We start from the raw sequence: 13024 nt of genomic DNA, 5'->3' as shown, positions 1-13024 counted from the left end.
ATCCCATCTGTAACTCAAAATGTTGATTTTTAAATGAATTTTGTTCATCGAGAATTTTTAAAATTAATTTTGATTTTTTTCCACGCACTGCATTAAAATGTCATTCATCTTGATTATTGAATGTTTTGGCTCCCTCTCCCCCTTAAATCTTATCCCCAAGATGAGTGCCTCCCTTGCCTCACCCTAGTATCAGGCCTGCTGGAAATAATGTGCATAAAACGCCGGGTAAGAGACCTGGCACGTAGAAAGGATCAAAAGTACATTAGCTGTGTTTTGTAGGTGAAGAATCGGGAGGTTTAGAGATAGACGGGGGACCTCATGATCACCCCCTTGTTTGACAGAAGGCTCACTGAGGCTTAGAGTGGGCCAGGGGCTTGCCCTGACCCTCCTTAGGGGCAGAGGTGGCACTGGAACTTGGGTCCTCTGGCTCTCAGCTTCTCGACTGTCATGTCCTCACCATGCTGCTGCCCTCTCTGAGGAAATGTGGCAGGGGTGGCTAGGGTTCCTTCCGCAAGTGGGATGCTAAGGCCTTGGGTCTTGACTGCAGCCATGAAGGCGACCCCTCTCTCCCCTCGCATTCTTAGCAGACTCCACGCTTGCAGGCTGTTTGGTATTTATGTGTTGCGTTCAGTTGTTGGGATCTACTCCTGTGTCATTGTTGATCCCTAATTCGTACGAAATGAAGGAATTTATCACATCACTTAGAAGGCTTTGGCCTCCTGCCACTTCTTGGAGTCCAGGACTGGCAGTTGCACTCCTGACATTTTCAGAACCAAGCTCATGTGCTTGGAGTGTTTGGGGAAGCTGTGTGGTGTAGATATTCTGTGGTTCTCGCCAGGAGGGCACAGGGAGCCCAGGCCTGGCTGCTCTCATGTTAGATCACTGCCCACAGAATCCTACCAGTCACGTTTTAGGGTGCGTCGTGCCCAGTCCAGAAGGTGGTTACGTGGCACTGTCAAAGGAGTCGGGAGTAGATTTCGCTTGTAATTTGCTCCGCAAGACACTTTTGCCCACTGCTGTTCTTTGTTCCAGCATCGATACTCCTGGAGTCATCCGCCGCGTCTCACAGCTCTTCCAGGAACACCCTGACCTCATTGTCGGATTCAACGCCTTCCTTCCCCTCGGGTACAGAATTGACATTCCGAAGAACGGCAAGTTAAACGTACAGCCGCCTCTGTCGAGCCAGGTATGCAGCGGCAGTGGTTTGAGTGACCTTGGCCCTCACGCGGCCCATGCTGGTACTCAAGTCAGGCAGTGGACCTCATGTGTTTCCTTGCCGGAAAGCTGGTGAAGAGCTGATGTTTTTCTAGGCGTGCTAATCGCTTCTAGCACAAATAGATCAATAGATCAAAATAGATCAAATAGATCAAAACACCTTCACAGGCAGCCTCTGCATCCCAAATTGATCCTTTTGGAGGGTTTAAATGTAGAGTGGATGTGTTTGTGTGTGTCAGGGAGGCATTCTCCTCGCACAGTTTTATGTCCAGTCAAAATAACGGTATCCACAGTCGTCAAGGGCTTGGCTTGAGGCTTTCCTTGTGAGGGCGCTAGGCAGGCCACTCTTGTGCTTGGGCATGTGGTCCCTCTAGTCACCCTCCATGCCACGCAAAGAAATAAAGCGGTTGAGATGCGTGTATAAATGACCCTTTTCTATTTTTGCTGTGCTGCCGGCCCCGTGGCTTAGCGGTTAGGTGCGTGCGCTCTGCTACTGGCGGCCCGGGTTCGGATCCCGGGCGCACACTGACGTACCGCTTCTCCGGCCATGCTGAGGCCGTGTCCCACATACAGCAACTGGAAGAATGTGCAACTATGACATACAACTATCTACTGGGGCTTTGGGGGAAAATAAGTAAATAAATAATTACCAACAGGGCGTTTGGCTCAGCTCAGGTTTGTAGCTTTGGTCCTTCTCTCTTGGGTGACAGCTAACCTCTGTAGTCCCTTCTTGCTTGATCTCACCAGACCCCCTGAGAAAAAGAACGCCTATTTGAGCTTTACTTTTCTAGGGTAACCATTATCTTTTTCTCCACCTCGGCCCTGTTGCCATTTCAGGCATAATGTTTTGCGGCAGTGGGGTGGGGTGGGGGTGAGGGTGGTGCGGGCTGTCTGTTGCCGTAGGGATGTTTAGCAGCATTCCTGAGTCCACACACTAGGCCCTCACCCAGTGGAGACAGCCAAAAATGTCCCCAGACATTGCCAAGTGTCTGCTGGGGGCAAAATCCTCCCCCCACCCCCAGGGGTTTTAGCAGAGAAGGTAAAAATCTATGCAGGAAGCATTTTGCAGGTTTCTCCTCTGCTGAGGAAGGTTGCAGTGTGTATCAATGAGGGAGTCAGGATTTGGAAAGAGAACGGTGAGAGGCTACTGGTGCCTCTTTGAGAGGGACTTGCATGTAAATTCTGCCTTTTCTCTACGCAAGGCAGGCGCCACCATCAGCATGCTGTGTCATTAAAGCAGAGGAACGCATCTCGGTTTTAAAAGGAACTTTGAAGCGTGCAGCCACTGAATTCCAAAGAGCTTCCATTTCACGTTTGCAAATGGAGCCCCAGGATCCAGATGTAGGGACAAAGCCTTAGCAGGATTAGTCTTCGGCATCATCACGGCTGGGGGAGGAAACCAAGCTGATGTGCAGCAGCGTGCCGGGCACACTGGGGGGCCTGAGGCGCCCGTAAACGCTGGGTGTCCTTACTGTCACTCGCTGAGAAGGGGCCGGAGTGGAAGACCGAACCTGCGCTCTGCCTGTGGAAGTCAGCTTTCTCGATCCCTGACTGGTGGGCTAACTCCGCTCTCAGGGCTGCATCTAACGGGAGCTGCACCGCGGTTCCGTTCAGAGGTGGCCCTCCCCCAGAACAGCCTCAGGGCCCTTGCTGTCCTGCACACACGTGGAGCGCTGTTGTAGAGATAACCAGTCTTGTCTCCCTTGGCTGGCTTAGGTGACGAAGGTCCTTGACTTGAAGAAAGGCTTGACGAGAACTTTCCGTAACAGCTCCCTAACAGTGCTCGTGAGTCTTGCTGTGGCTGGGAGCAGCCATATCCAGGCCCCTTCCTCAGCTGCCCGCTTGGTTTCAGTCAGCATCCACGGACCTGCCAGGTGTCCAGCCCCGCTTTTCAGCAGTCCTCACGCCAGGTGCAGACGAGATGTTCTCCTAGCTTTCTGGAGTCCTTTGCGAGGCCACGGTGGCCTGAGAACTGTCCAGGGCTCCCTACACGCCAATGCCTTAGTGATTTTTCTCTATTGGTTTTTCTAGCTTCACTATTTTGAAATACAGTTCGTTTGTTTCATTTTTTTATCTCATCATGAATCCTGTCAACTACAGACAAGGAGGGCGTAGCTCCTTAGTGCTGAGGAAGAGAAGTAGGAGAGTTCTAGCCTTTGGGGAGCCCTTTGTGCAGGGTTTCTTAGCCTTGGCGCTCTTACCATTGGGACCAGATCGTTCTTTCTCGTGGGGGCCATCCTGCATGCTATGGGGTGCTGAGAAACATCCCTGGCCTCCACCCCCCACCCCCCGATGCCGGTAGCACCCCCTCCCCCAGTGTGGTGATCTAAAATGTCTGCAGACGTTGCCAGGTGTCCCCTGGGGAGCAGAATCGCCCCCGTTCAGAGCACTAGTCTAAAGGAGGAGGCAGACATGTGCGCCGTGAGGCAGGAAGCGTGGCCAGCAGAGAGCCAGAGGACCGTGGCAGGAAGAAGGTTCCTTTGCTGGGGCTTCAGCCTCCTGAGTAAGTGTCATTTTGGTTCTGGTCATCCAGCCCTCAGCTGTAACGTCACCTCAGAGAGCCCCCACTTCCATGACATTCTCACACCACCTTGTTTTGTATATTTCAAAATAGCAAAACTAGGAAAAAAAATGAAAAATCCACTGTTTCTTGTTGGTTTGCCTTCCTTGGCAGACTGAGTCTTCTAGATTAGGGAGGACCCTTGTCTGTCTTGTTCACAGCTGTGTCCCCGTTCTGGAACAGTGCCAGGAACATGACAGAGGAACAAGACACTGGATGTGGGTAGGAAAGTGATGACTCGTGGCTCCGGGTCCTGTTGAGGGCAGACCCTGCCTCCTGGGAGCCAGCCCTTTTATGCTTGGCTGGCACAGCAGTTGGCTTGGACAGGTAAAGAGAGAAACCTAGGTGCAGCTTGTAGTGTAAATAACCCCTTAACGCTCAAAGGGAGTCTCACCGGCTCCTCTCTGGGGAGGGTCATTTGGAAAGTCAGGCAGTTCCTGGCAGGTCGCCTCTTGTGTTTGTGTCTTAGTCATTCACTGAGCAGGTGTAGACCACCTCCTCTGTGCCAGGCTCTGGGGTTTATTCAGAGTCCTAGCCCTCGGGGTGCTTGGTGGTTGAGGTGGGGACTCATGAGATACAGATGAATTTGTGAGGGGGTTCAGTGCTTTGAACAAAAGACAACAGGGCGGGGCTTGAGGAGGTGCTGCGAGCAGATGCTGAGTGAGGAGATCGGGAGCCGTGCTGGGTCTTGGAGGGAGTCTTCCTGGTGGGGGTGTGAAGGCCTGAGGTGGAATGGGTGGGTGTGCTTGAGAAACAGCTAGGAAGCCAGTGGGGTTGGGACGTGAAGTGGAGAGGGTGGGAGAGAGCCAGGAGAGAGGGAAGCTAGTGGAGAGCTCTGGAAAGGCCACTCTGGCTGCTGTGCTGGAAATGGACTGAGGAGGCAAGAGAGGATGGGGGAGGGGAGGGAGGTGTCCCGTGTGAACCAGGCAGAGTGGATGGTGCTGTTGACCAAGGGTAGGGTGTCAGTGAAAATGAGAATTGCGGGTGATTCCAGAATGCCTGAGCCTCTGGGTAGAGTTGGCAGCACCCGCTGAGATGAGCAAGGCCTGGGAACAGTGGGGGCGGCAGGGGTGGGGGGCAGCTCTGCGGAATGTGCTATTTGAGGCCTCTTTTAAATGTCCAGGGGGGCTGTGTGGGCACACTCAGATGGATGCGTTGGCTGTGCGAGATGGCTCATCAGTGTCTGGGAGGCGTTTCTAACTGTGCTTGGACCAGGCCACCCAGGGCAGCAGAGAAGAGAGAAGACTGGATTGTTCCAGAAGGTTTACAGCAGGGTGTCAGCAAACCATGCCCCGTTGGCCAAAGCCAGCTTGTTTCTGTATGGCCAGTGGTTTTTATGTTTTCTAAAGATTACGTTAAAGAAAAATTTAAAATTTTTTAAATGTGGTATTATTCACATAACATAAAATTCATCGTTATAACCATTTTAAAGTGTCCAATTCAGTGGTTTTTAGTATATTCACAGTATTGGGCAACCACCACCACTAATTCCAAAACATTTCTATCACCCCAGAAAGAAACTACCTCCCAATTCTCCTCTGCCAACTGCTAGTCCACTTTCTGTCTCTTCAGATTTGCCTGGTTTGGGCATTCCATATAAATGGAATCACACACTATGTGGCCTTTTGTGTCTGGCCTTCATTCAGCATGATGTTTTTGAGGTTCATCCGTGTTGTATCAGAGCTTCGTTCCTTTTTATGGCTGAGTAATATTCCACTGTATGGATGGACCACATTTTGTTCATCCATCATCAGTTGATGGACACTTGGGTTGTTTCCCCCTTTTACTGTACTGTGACTAGTGCTGCTGTGAACATGCCTGTGCAAGGATTTGTTTGAGCACCTGTTTTGGACTCTTTGGGTAGAGACCTAGGAGTGGAATCGCTGGGTCATGTGGTGACTGTATTTAACTTACTGAAGAACCGCCAGACTGTTTGCCACAGTGGCTGTGCCATTACTATCTGGCCCTTTTTGCTGAGCCCTGGTCTCCAGGGGTGGGTCTCCGACTTGTCACAGTAACTCACTGCAGGGGTTTGGAAGAGGCCCGTGGCACTTGAGAAGGCCCCCTCGCAGTGGTGGGGAGCTCCCGGTGAGCACCTCCTCTGAAGCAAACACTGGCTCCAAGGCTGCTCCCTCTGCCCCTCCTTCCAGCTCTTTCCAGCTCCTTCCACTGCCAAGCCTGTGAACCCTGAAGGAACACGAATGCAGACTGCTTATGAGCTTAAGCAAAGGTAATCAGCAAGTGTCCCCAGAGTGTCTTAGAATGAATTCCACTGCCAGGGAGAAATGATATTTAGAATTTGGAATGCTCTGGATCTTTTGGATCTTTGCTTTCCATAGCTCAGACTTTCTAGAGTTGCCTCTACACCTACTGTTAGGAGCTGAATTGTGTGTCCTACCCCCCAAATTCATATGTTGAGGTCCTAACCTTCAGTACCTCAGAATGTGACTGTATTTGGAGATAGGGTCTTTACAGAGATAATTAAGGTAAAATGAGGCTCTGAGGGTGGGCCCTAATCCAATCTGATGGATGTCCGTAGAAGAAGAGCAGATTAAGGACATACGGAGAGACCCCAGGGATGTGGGTGCACAGAGGGACGACCTTATGAGGACTCAGTGAGAAGACAGCCAGCCCTCTGCTAGCCAAGAGGCCTCGGGAGATACCCACCCTGCTGGCGCCTTGATCTTGGCCTTCCAGCCTCCAGGCCTGTGAGGAAATAAATTTCTGTTGTATAAGCCGCCCACTCGTGGTGTTTTGTTGTGGCAGCCCGAGCAGACTAGTGCATGCACCCCAGTGAGGGTGAGAGTGCCCAGCAGAGGTGTGTGTCGTGCTGACGGCTGGACAACAGTTGGCAGTGGTGAGCCCGGTGTACCCCATCCTGTTGGAGTCTGCAGGTCAGCAGTTGGTGCCAGGTGCGGTGCCGGCTGCCGCGGGGGTGGAAACAGTAGACTCGGTTTGTCCCTCATCCGATCATCCCCAATGGTGGATGAAGCCCAGTCTCTTCCCGGCCCTGGGGTGAGCAGTGAGCAAAACAGATTCTCTGCCCTCATGGCATTGGCCATGGTCAGGAGTGAACGGACAATAAAATAAGTAAAATATGTTACATGTAAGAAGGTGATACCTGCTGTGGAGAAAAACAGAGCAGGAGAGAGGCTTGGAGGGCTGGGAGATGGGTAATTTTAGTTTGGCTCAGGATGGTTCCAGAAGACTCACTGAGAAGGTGATGTCCTAACAGAGACCTAAACCTGAGCTGGAGGGATCCCGACCTGCTCCAGAACCAGCCCCCATGGCTGGGGACCTGCAGGATGCTGAGGGTCACTCCTGACGGCCCAGCCATGGTCTGTGGGGAGGAGGCCGTCATCAGCACCATGCGTAAAATTCCAGTTTAGAGACGTAAGCTTCAGCTCCTTCACGGATGTGGTCCTGACCCCCACGAATTAGGATTCCGAGTGCACCAGGGAGAGACGTGTGTGTTTTCTATGTGTATTTGTGTTCACAGAAAAGCACACAAATGGAGGGCATGCTTTATGACTGGTCAGGGCCTTGCCCCTGACTTAGCAGCGGAAGTCTGACAGTCCCAGGCAAGCTGGCCCTGGCCCCTTCCCCTCCAGGGTCCCAGTTTGATCCCTCCCGACTTTCCCCTTGCTGCTGACAGCACGTGCTTTCACATGTGAAAACACTGTCTGAAATGGGCTGGCAAAAGGTGTGGGCAGGCTTCTTTTATAAACAGCCCAAAACTCCACTCTGAAAAGGATTAAACAATCCACTTTTTGTAAATTTCTCCCGAATGCTCATTTTTCCAAAGGTAGAGTGTGTCAAACCTTCATGTTCTTAGAATCGATGTAGAAGGATGAGGCGGAGGTGAGGTCAGGAGACCCGCCCAGGAGCACGCAGACGTGCCGAATGCCGAGGGAGGCGCTGTCTGCACGCTCTGTGTGCCCCCCGCTTCCCTCCCTCCAGGCCCCCAGAGGTAACCTTCTCTTGCATCTAATTAAAACACTTGGCTCTGTGCTTGGTTTCGCTTGTGCTCATACGTACAGTGGCTGTCTTGCGTTTCTCACAATCTGTTCCCGGTGTGGGCCCCGACACTAAGTCACTGTCGTGTTGTTGTCAGGAGAGTTCACACAGCCACAGCGACTGTGCAGAGAACTTCAAGCAGCAGATGCTGGATAAGGAGGACAAACACCAGGTGCCCTTGGAGTCGGATTCGGTGGAATTCAACAACGCCATCAGCTACGTGAACAAGATTAAGACCCGCTTTCTGGACCACCCAGAGATCTACAGGTCCTTCCTGGAGATACTGCACACTTACCAGGTCAGAGGCCTCAAGTCACACTTCTCTGGGGAGTTCGTGGCGTCATCCAATATCGGGTGCATTGGAAGCATTCATATTTTCTTGTCTGAATTCATGAAATCCTGTGAAATTCTGACTAGCTTTTTTTTTTTTTTTACTGTGGTAGAATATACAAAACATAAAACTTACCATTTTAACCATTTTGAAGTGTACAGTTCAGTGGCATTAAGCACATCCACATTGTTGTGCAGCCATCCCCACCACCCATCTCCAGAACTGTTTCATCTTGTGAAACTGAAACTCCGTCCCCATTAAACACTAATTCCCTATTCCTCCCTCCCCCAGCCACTGGCACCCACTGTTCTACTTTCTGTCTCTATGAGTCTGACTTCTCTAGGGCCCTCATATAAGTGGAATCATTCAGTATTTGTCTTTTCGTGTGTGACTTATTTCATTGAGCATAATGTGCTCAAGGTTCATCCGTGTTGTAGCATGTGTCAATTTCCTTCCTTTTTAAGGCTGCATAATATTCCATTGTATGGATGGACCACCTTTTGTTTTTCCATTCATCTATCGATGGACACTTGGGTTGCTTCCATATCTGGGCTATTGTGGGTAGTGCTGCTGTGAACATGAGTGTACAAATACTGTTGGAATTCTGTTTAGTTTTGATTTTAATTTGCTCCTTAAGGCACCTCTGCACCCAAGAAGTACTAGGAAATAAATAGACATTAGAGAGATTAAAAAAGAACCTAAGCAGACAGTCTTCTTTAATTTTTTTATTCATGTCATAATAGTTTATAACATTGTGAGATTCCAGTTGCACATTATTATTTGTCGGTCACCACATAAATGGGCCCCTTCACCCCTTGTGCCCACCCCCCAACTCTCTTCCCCCTGGTAACCACCAAACTGTTCTCTCTGTCCGTGTTTTAGTTTATATTCCAACAGTCGTCTTTTTGTAAGATGACTTTGTTATTATTTAGGCAACACAGCTATCCTTTATTAGCATAAATAAAGTTGTAATCAGCATAGATTACAACTGGGCCCCGTGCCAGGTTCTGGGCAGACAGAGATGAATGGTGGCTGCTGCCTAGGAGTTCAGTCCAGAGGCGAAAGAAACTTAGAGATGGATTGGGGTGGAAAAGATGGGGTCTGTGTAGGAGAGGTCGCCAGGGAGTTGACCCCACTGGGAGTTGTCAGGGGTCAGGGAGGGGATATTCAGGTTTAATCTTGACAAATCGGTCAGAACCATCAGGCAGAAGATTAAGGACGAAGAGTAGATGCTCCCTGCTGGGAATGGCCTGTGCAAAGGCCCAGGGGTCAGAGCAGACAGCTGGCTCCAGGGGACTTGGCAGGAAGTGCAGGCAGGCCAGTGGCTGTGTGTGTCATGCAAGGAGCTCAGACATCATCCTCCAGTGCCTTTTATTTTTCTAAAAAGCAGAACCCACTTTTAAAAATGAAATCTGCACAACCTAGTTAAGTGAAATAAAGAAGTAGGATTCTTTTTAACATAAGTGTTTAAGATCAGGTCGATGGCGTTTGCTCCCCGTAAACTCAGTAGAGCTGTTGTGATGCAACAGACATGTGCCATCAGCAGTGCTGGCAATGAGCATGCACCATCGGCCTCACGGCCAGCATCTGCCTGGGTCTTGTGCAGCATTAAGAGCTTCTTGCTTCTCACAGAGAAGTGGTTGCATGTGGCAGCTGTGAATATCCGATCTGTGTGGGGGTGATGTTTGTGGTCCTAGGGCTTTGTGGGTCCTTCACAGGTTCCACGGGGTCATCACATCTTAAGGGCTGGGAGGATCCTCAGAGAAAAGGCTGGGAGGTATCTGTTCTGTCAGTGGGAGTTGGGGGCCAGAGAAGTTAGACTTACTTATCCAAGGTCATGGTGATGGGCCACAGACTCATGCAGAGAGAGCGTGAGGGGAAAGCACAGCTCGACGTCCTCCAACCAGAGCCACTGGGAGTTGGTTGAAAATGCAGATGCCTGGGCCTCACTTCAGACTTATGATTCATCAGGTCCAGCCTGGCATCTGCATTTTAAACAAGCTCCCTGGCGACTCCAACCTCAGATCATCCGTTTCTTCAAGAGGAGCTGAAAGTCTAAATTTTTGTGTGAATTATCCTGATTCTAGAACATTGGCTTGGATTTTTAAAAGACACCGTGAGGGCCAAAGCAAGGAGCTCTAGGGTGAATTTGGCCACATGTTACTGTGTTTCCATCTCTCTTGGGCCTGGTTCAGACCTTAGCTCTGCCACCTGCCCCCACAGAGCCCTTGCCCTCACCACCCGGGGCCTCCAGGTTCTAATCCCCGGGACGGCCTCATGCTGGTGCTGAAATATGGTTAACTGAGGTCATTGCTTCAAGCACAGTGCTTACCTCAGGCCAGCTGTGGGCAGCTGCTCCCCATTATCCAACTTCTTACATATGTCCTGTGTGTGTCAGTTCTGCCCTGGCATGACATGTGTGTCCCTAAAAATGACTGTGCTCTGCAAATTTGCACCAGCCACAGGGCTTATGGGAAAACAGAGTCAGGGTACATAAAAAAAAAAAGATGGCACCTACTTAAAAGGGTAGCATCGTTGTGCACATGTTAAATGGCTAAGAATGGCATGAATCCTACAGCATGTCCAGCACTTGACCTTGGAAAAGACCTGAGGTTCACACTTGCACGTGGGCGTGGGAAGGTTGCAGCCTGCGGTCACTGGGAGGTACTGGGAAGACCAGAACTTTGTCACCCCAGACGGGCGGGCAGGCAGGGTGGCTCCTGCCAACTGAGGGAGCAGTAGACGTTGAGGGCTGGGTGTGCAGGGGTTGTGTATGCCACGTGGCCCCGGTGAGCTGGGTGTAGTTTTCCACACTGGCCTGCGGTTGTTCCTGGACAGAAGCCCGCATAGGCAGACGGGAGGCCCCCTGTGCTCCGGTCGTTCCCAGCACGGCTGTCATGCCAGGCAGGTTTGTGTGCTCAGAACAAGCCGTGGAGCAGCACTCTCTCGGGGGACATTCCCAGCACGTGCCCTCCTGAGTCACGCCCTGAGGGATGGTGGGCGGCGCCGAGCTTCCCCACCAGCTTGCCGCTCTCCCTCTCCGCCTGTGGTTGGAGAGCCGCTTCCCCCGCCTCATGGAAATCACCAGTCCATTTCGTCTTTGTCAATCTGGTGAGCAGGAGGTGCTGCGGTGCCATTTCCACTTGTACTTGTTGCCTGTCTCTCGGTTTGATCGTTGTGTCATATGTATAGAGAGGATTTGTATTTATTCTCTGAACCGAGTGGCCTGGGCCCATTTTCTCTCTGGCTTTCACGTGTCCTAGTAGCTTTGAGGAGAGGTTGGGAAGGAGGCAGTTGTGTTTTCCTCCTAAGCGGGAGCTCTGCTCAGGGTGCAGCGGGCCGGGAGACATGAGGGCACTCTGGGATGTCGTGCCGTGCACTCTGTTACACTCTTGGGTATAAAGTTGACGGGGACTTATTTCTAACGGCTGACTTGAGTTCTGCTCGCAGCTTCCTGCCCTCCTGACCCGGGTCCCCTCTGTCCTCATCTTGTGCTTTAGGCTCTAGGTCAGGTCGTCTTCCACCCTCCGGGCAAATAGGTCCCTTGACCTGGAAGTCCCTTCCCTTCCCTCTTCACTCCCTTGCCTTCAAGGCCCAGCACCAGTTCTGCTCTCCCTCGTGCAGCAAGACGTGCCCCCTTGCCCTTGGGAGGGCTTCAGATTCGCTGCTCACATTGCACTTCCCCACTCGAAGGACACTTGCAGGCTGGGACCTGGTCCCTCCACGACCGTGCTCCTCCCCGACGACGCCTCCACACTCCTAGCACGAGCCCCACCTGTGGCCGGGGTTAAGGCTGTGTTGTGGAGCAAGCTCGAGATGCAAGTGCACAGAACTGTGCTCTGGCGCACGAGGACCCGGCTCAGGCGCCCTGAGTTGTCGCCAGGGAGGCAGGCAGGGCTGCTCTCTGCTGGCGGCCCTCGTGGGCTCCGCCGGCCGAGTCTCTCTTTTGTGAGCCGTCCCTCTGTCTCCTCCACAGTGGGATGCCTGTATGTCACGGCCTGGGTGCCTCGTTCTTGGTAATGACTTGTTTTCTCTTTCCTGACAATCGGCAGAAGGAGCAGCTGAGCACGAAGGGCCGGCCGTTCCGAGGCATGTCTGAAGAGGAGGTGTTCACCGAGGTGGCCAACCTCTTCCGGGGCCAGGAGGACCTGCTCTCTGAGTTTGGACAGTTCCTGCCTGAAGCCAAGCGGTCCCTGGTGAGTACAGGTCGCCCATCCGGCCGAGGTGCCACGTTCTCAGCCAAGACCCGGTGCCTCAGTGCAGCCCCCTGGGCCAGGCCAGGTTTGTCCACTGCCTAGGACATGCTGGGTTCCCCCAGAAGCCACACGGGGTGCAGACATCCATGGGCCCCCAGTGCAGGCTCCTCCTCCACATCAAGCTGAAACAGATCCTGGAGAGGCCTTCTCTGCACAGACGGTGCCCAAGCCACCAGGGCTGGTTTCGGAGGTGGAGGGTGTCCTCCCATGTCTGGTATTCCTCCCCGACCTGCCGCCCAGGACTACAGAGCCCTCACCTGCCTGGTGAGGGGCCCTGTGGGAAGGTGCAGGAAGGGTCGGGCCCACCACTGCCTCCTCTGGAGGGCCTGGGTAGTGGGGGCTGAGGCTTGGCAGTGACTGAGGGGCAGAGAGCAACGAGGGGCCTGGGACAGTGATGTTGAGGGCACAGACTGCCGTGCTAGTCTTTTGCCACCTACTGTGGCCTGAGGCCTGCCAGGCTGCCCTTCCCATTTCCTCTTTTTCTTTTATTTTCCGTGAACTTAAGGCTTTTTTAAAAAATTGAAGTAAAATTCCCATAACATAAAATTCACTATTTTAAAGTGAACAATTCAGTGGCATTTAATGCGTTCACAATGTTGTGCAATCATCACTTCTGTCTAGTTCCAGAACATGTCCATCACCCCA

General features: G+C 52.1%; 1 protein-coding gene across 6 annotated transcripts in view; it reads left to right on the top strand.

The window, feature by feature from the left end:
* The window catches only part of SIN3B (SIN3 transcription regulator family member B), a 43421-nt gene that overhangs the window by 729 nt on the left and 29668 nt on the right, over positions 1 to 13024 (top strand). For 3 of the 6 annotated variants that reach the window (XM_087443630.1, XM_014781764.2, XM_087443634.1), the window contains exons 3-5: positions 1033 to 1186; positions 7890 to 8090; positions 12176 to 12319. In XM_087443630.1, the coding sequence (XP_087299756.1) occupies positions 1033 to 1186; positions 7890 to 8090; positions 12176 to 12319 (499 nt within the window). The other 3 variants (XM_087443632.1, XM_087443633.1, XM_087443631.1) reach the window with 3 other exon arrangements.

This window comes from Ceratotherium simum, chromosome 18 (assembly GCF_057802395.1).
Source record: "Ceratotherium simum simum isolate JZ-2026a chromosome 18, ASM5780239v1, whole genome shotgun sequence".
NCBI classification, from domain to species: domain Eukaryota; kingdom Metazoa; phylum Chordata; class Mammalia; order Perissodactyla; family Rhinocerotidae; genus Ceratotherium; species Ceratotherium simum.
Note: the sequence above shows the minus strand (reverse complement) of the source record. Positions and strands in the feature narration are given on the sequence as shown.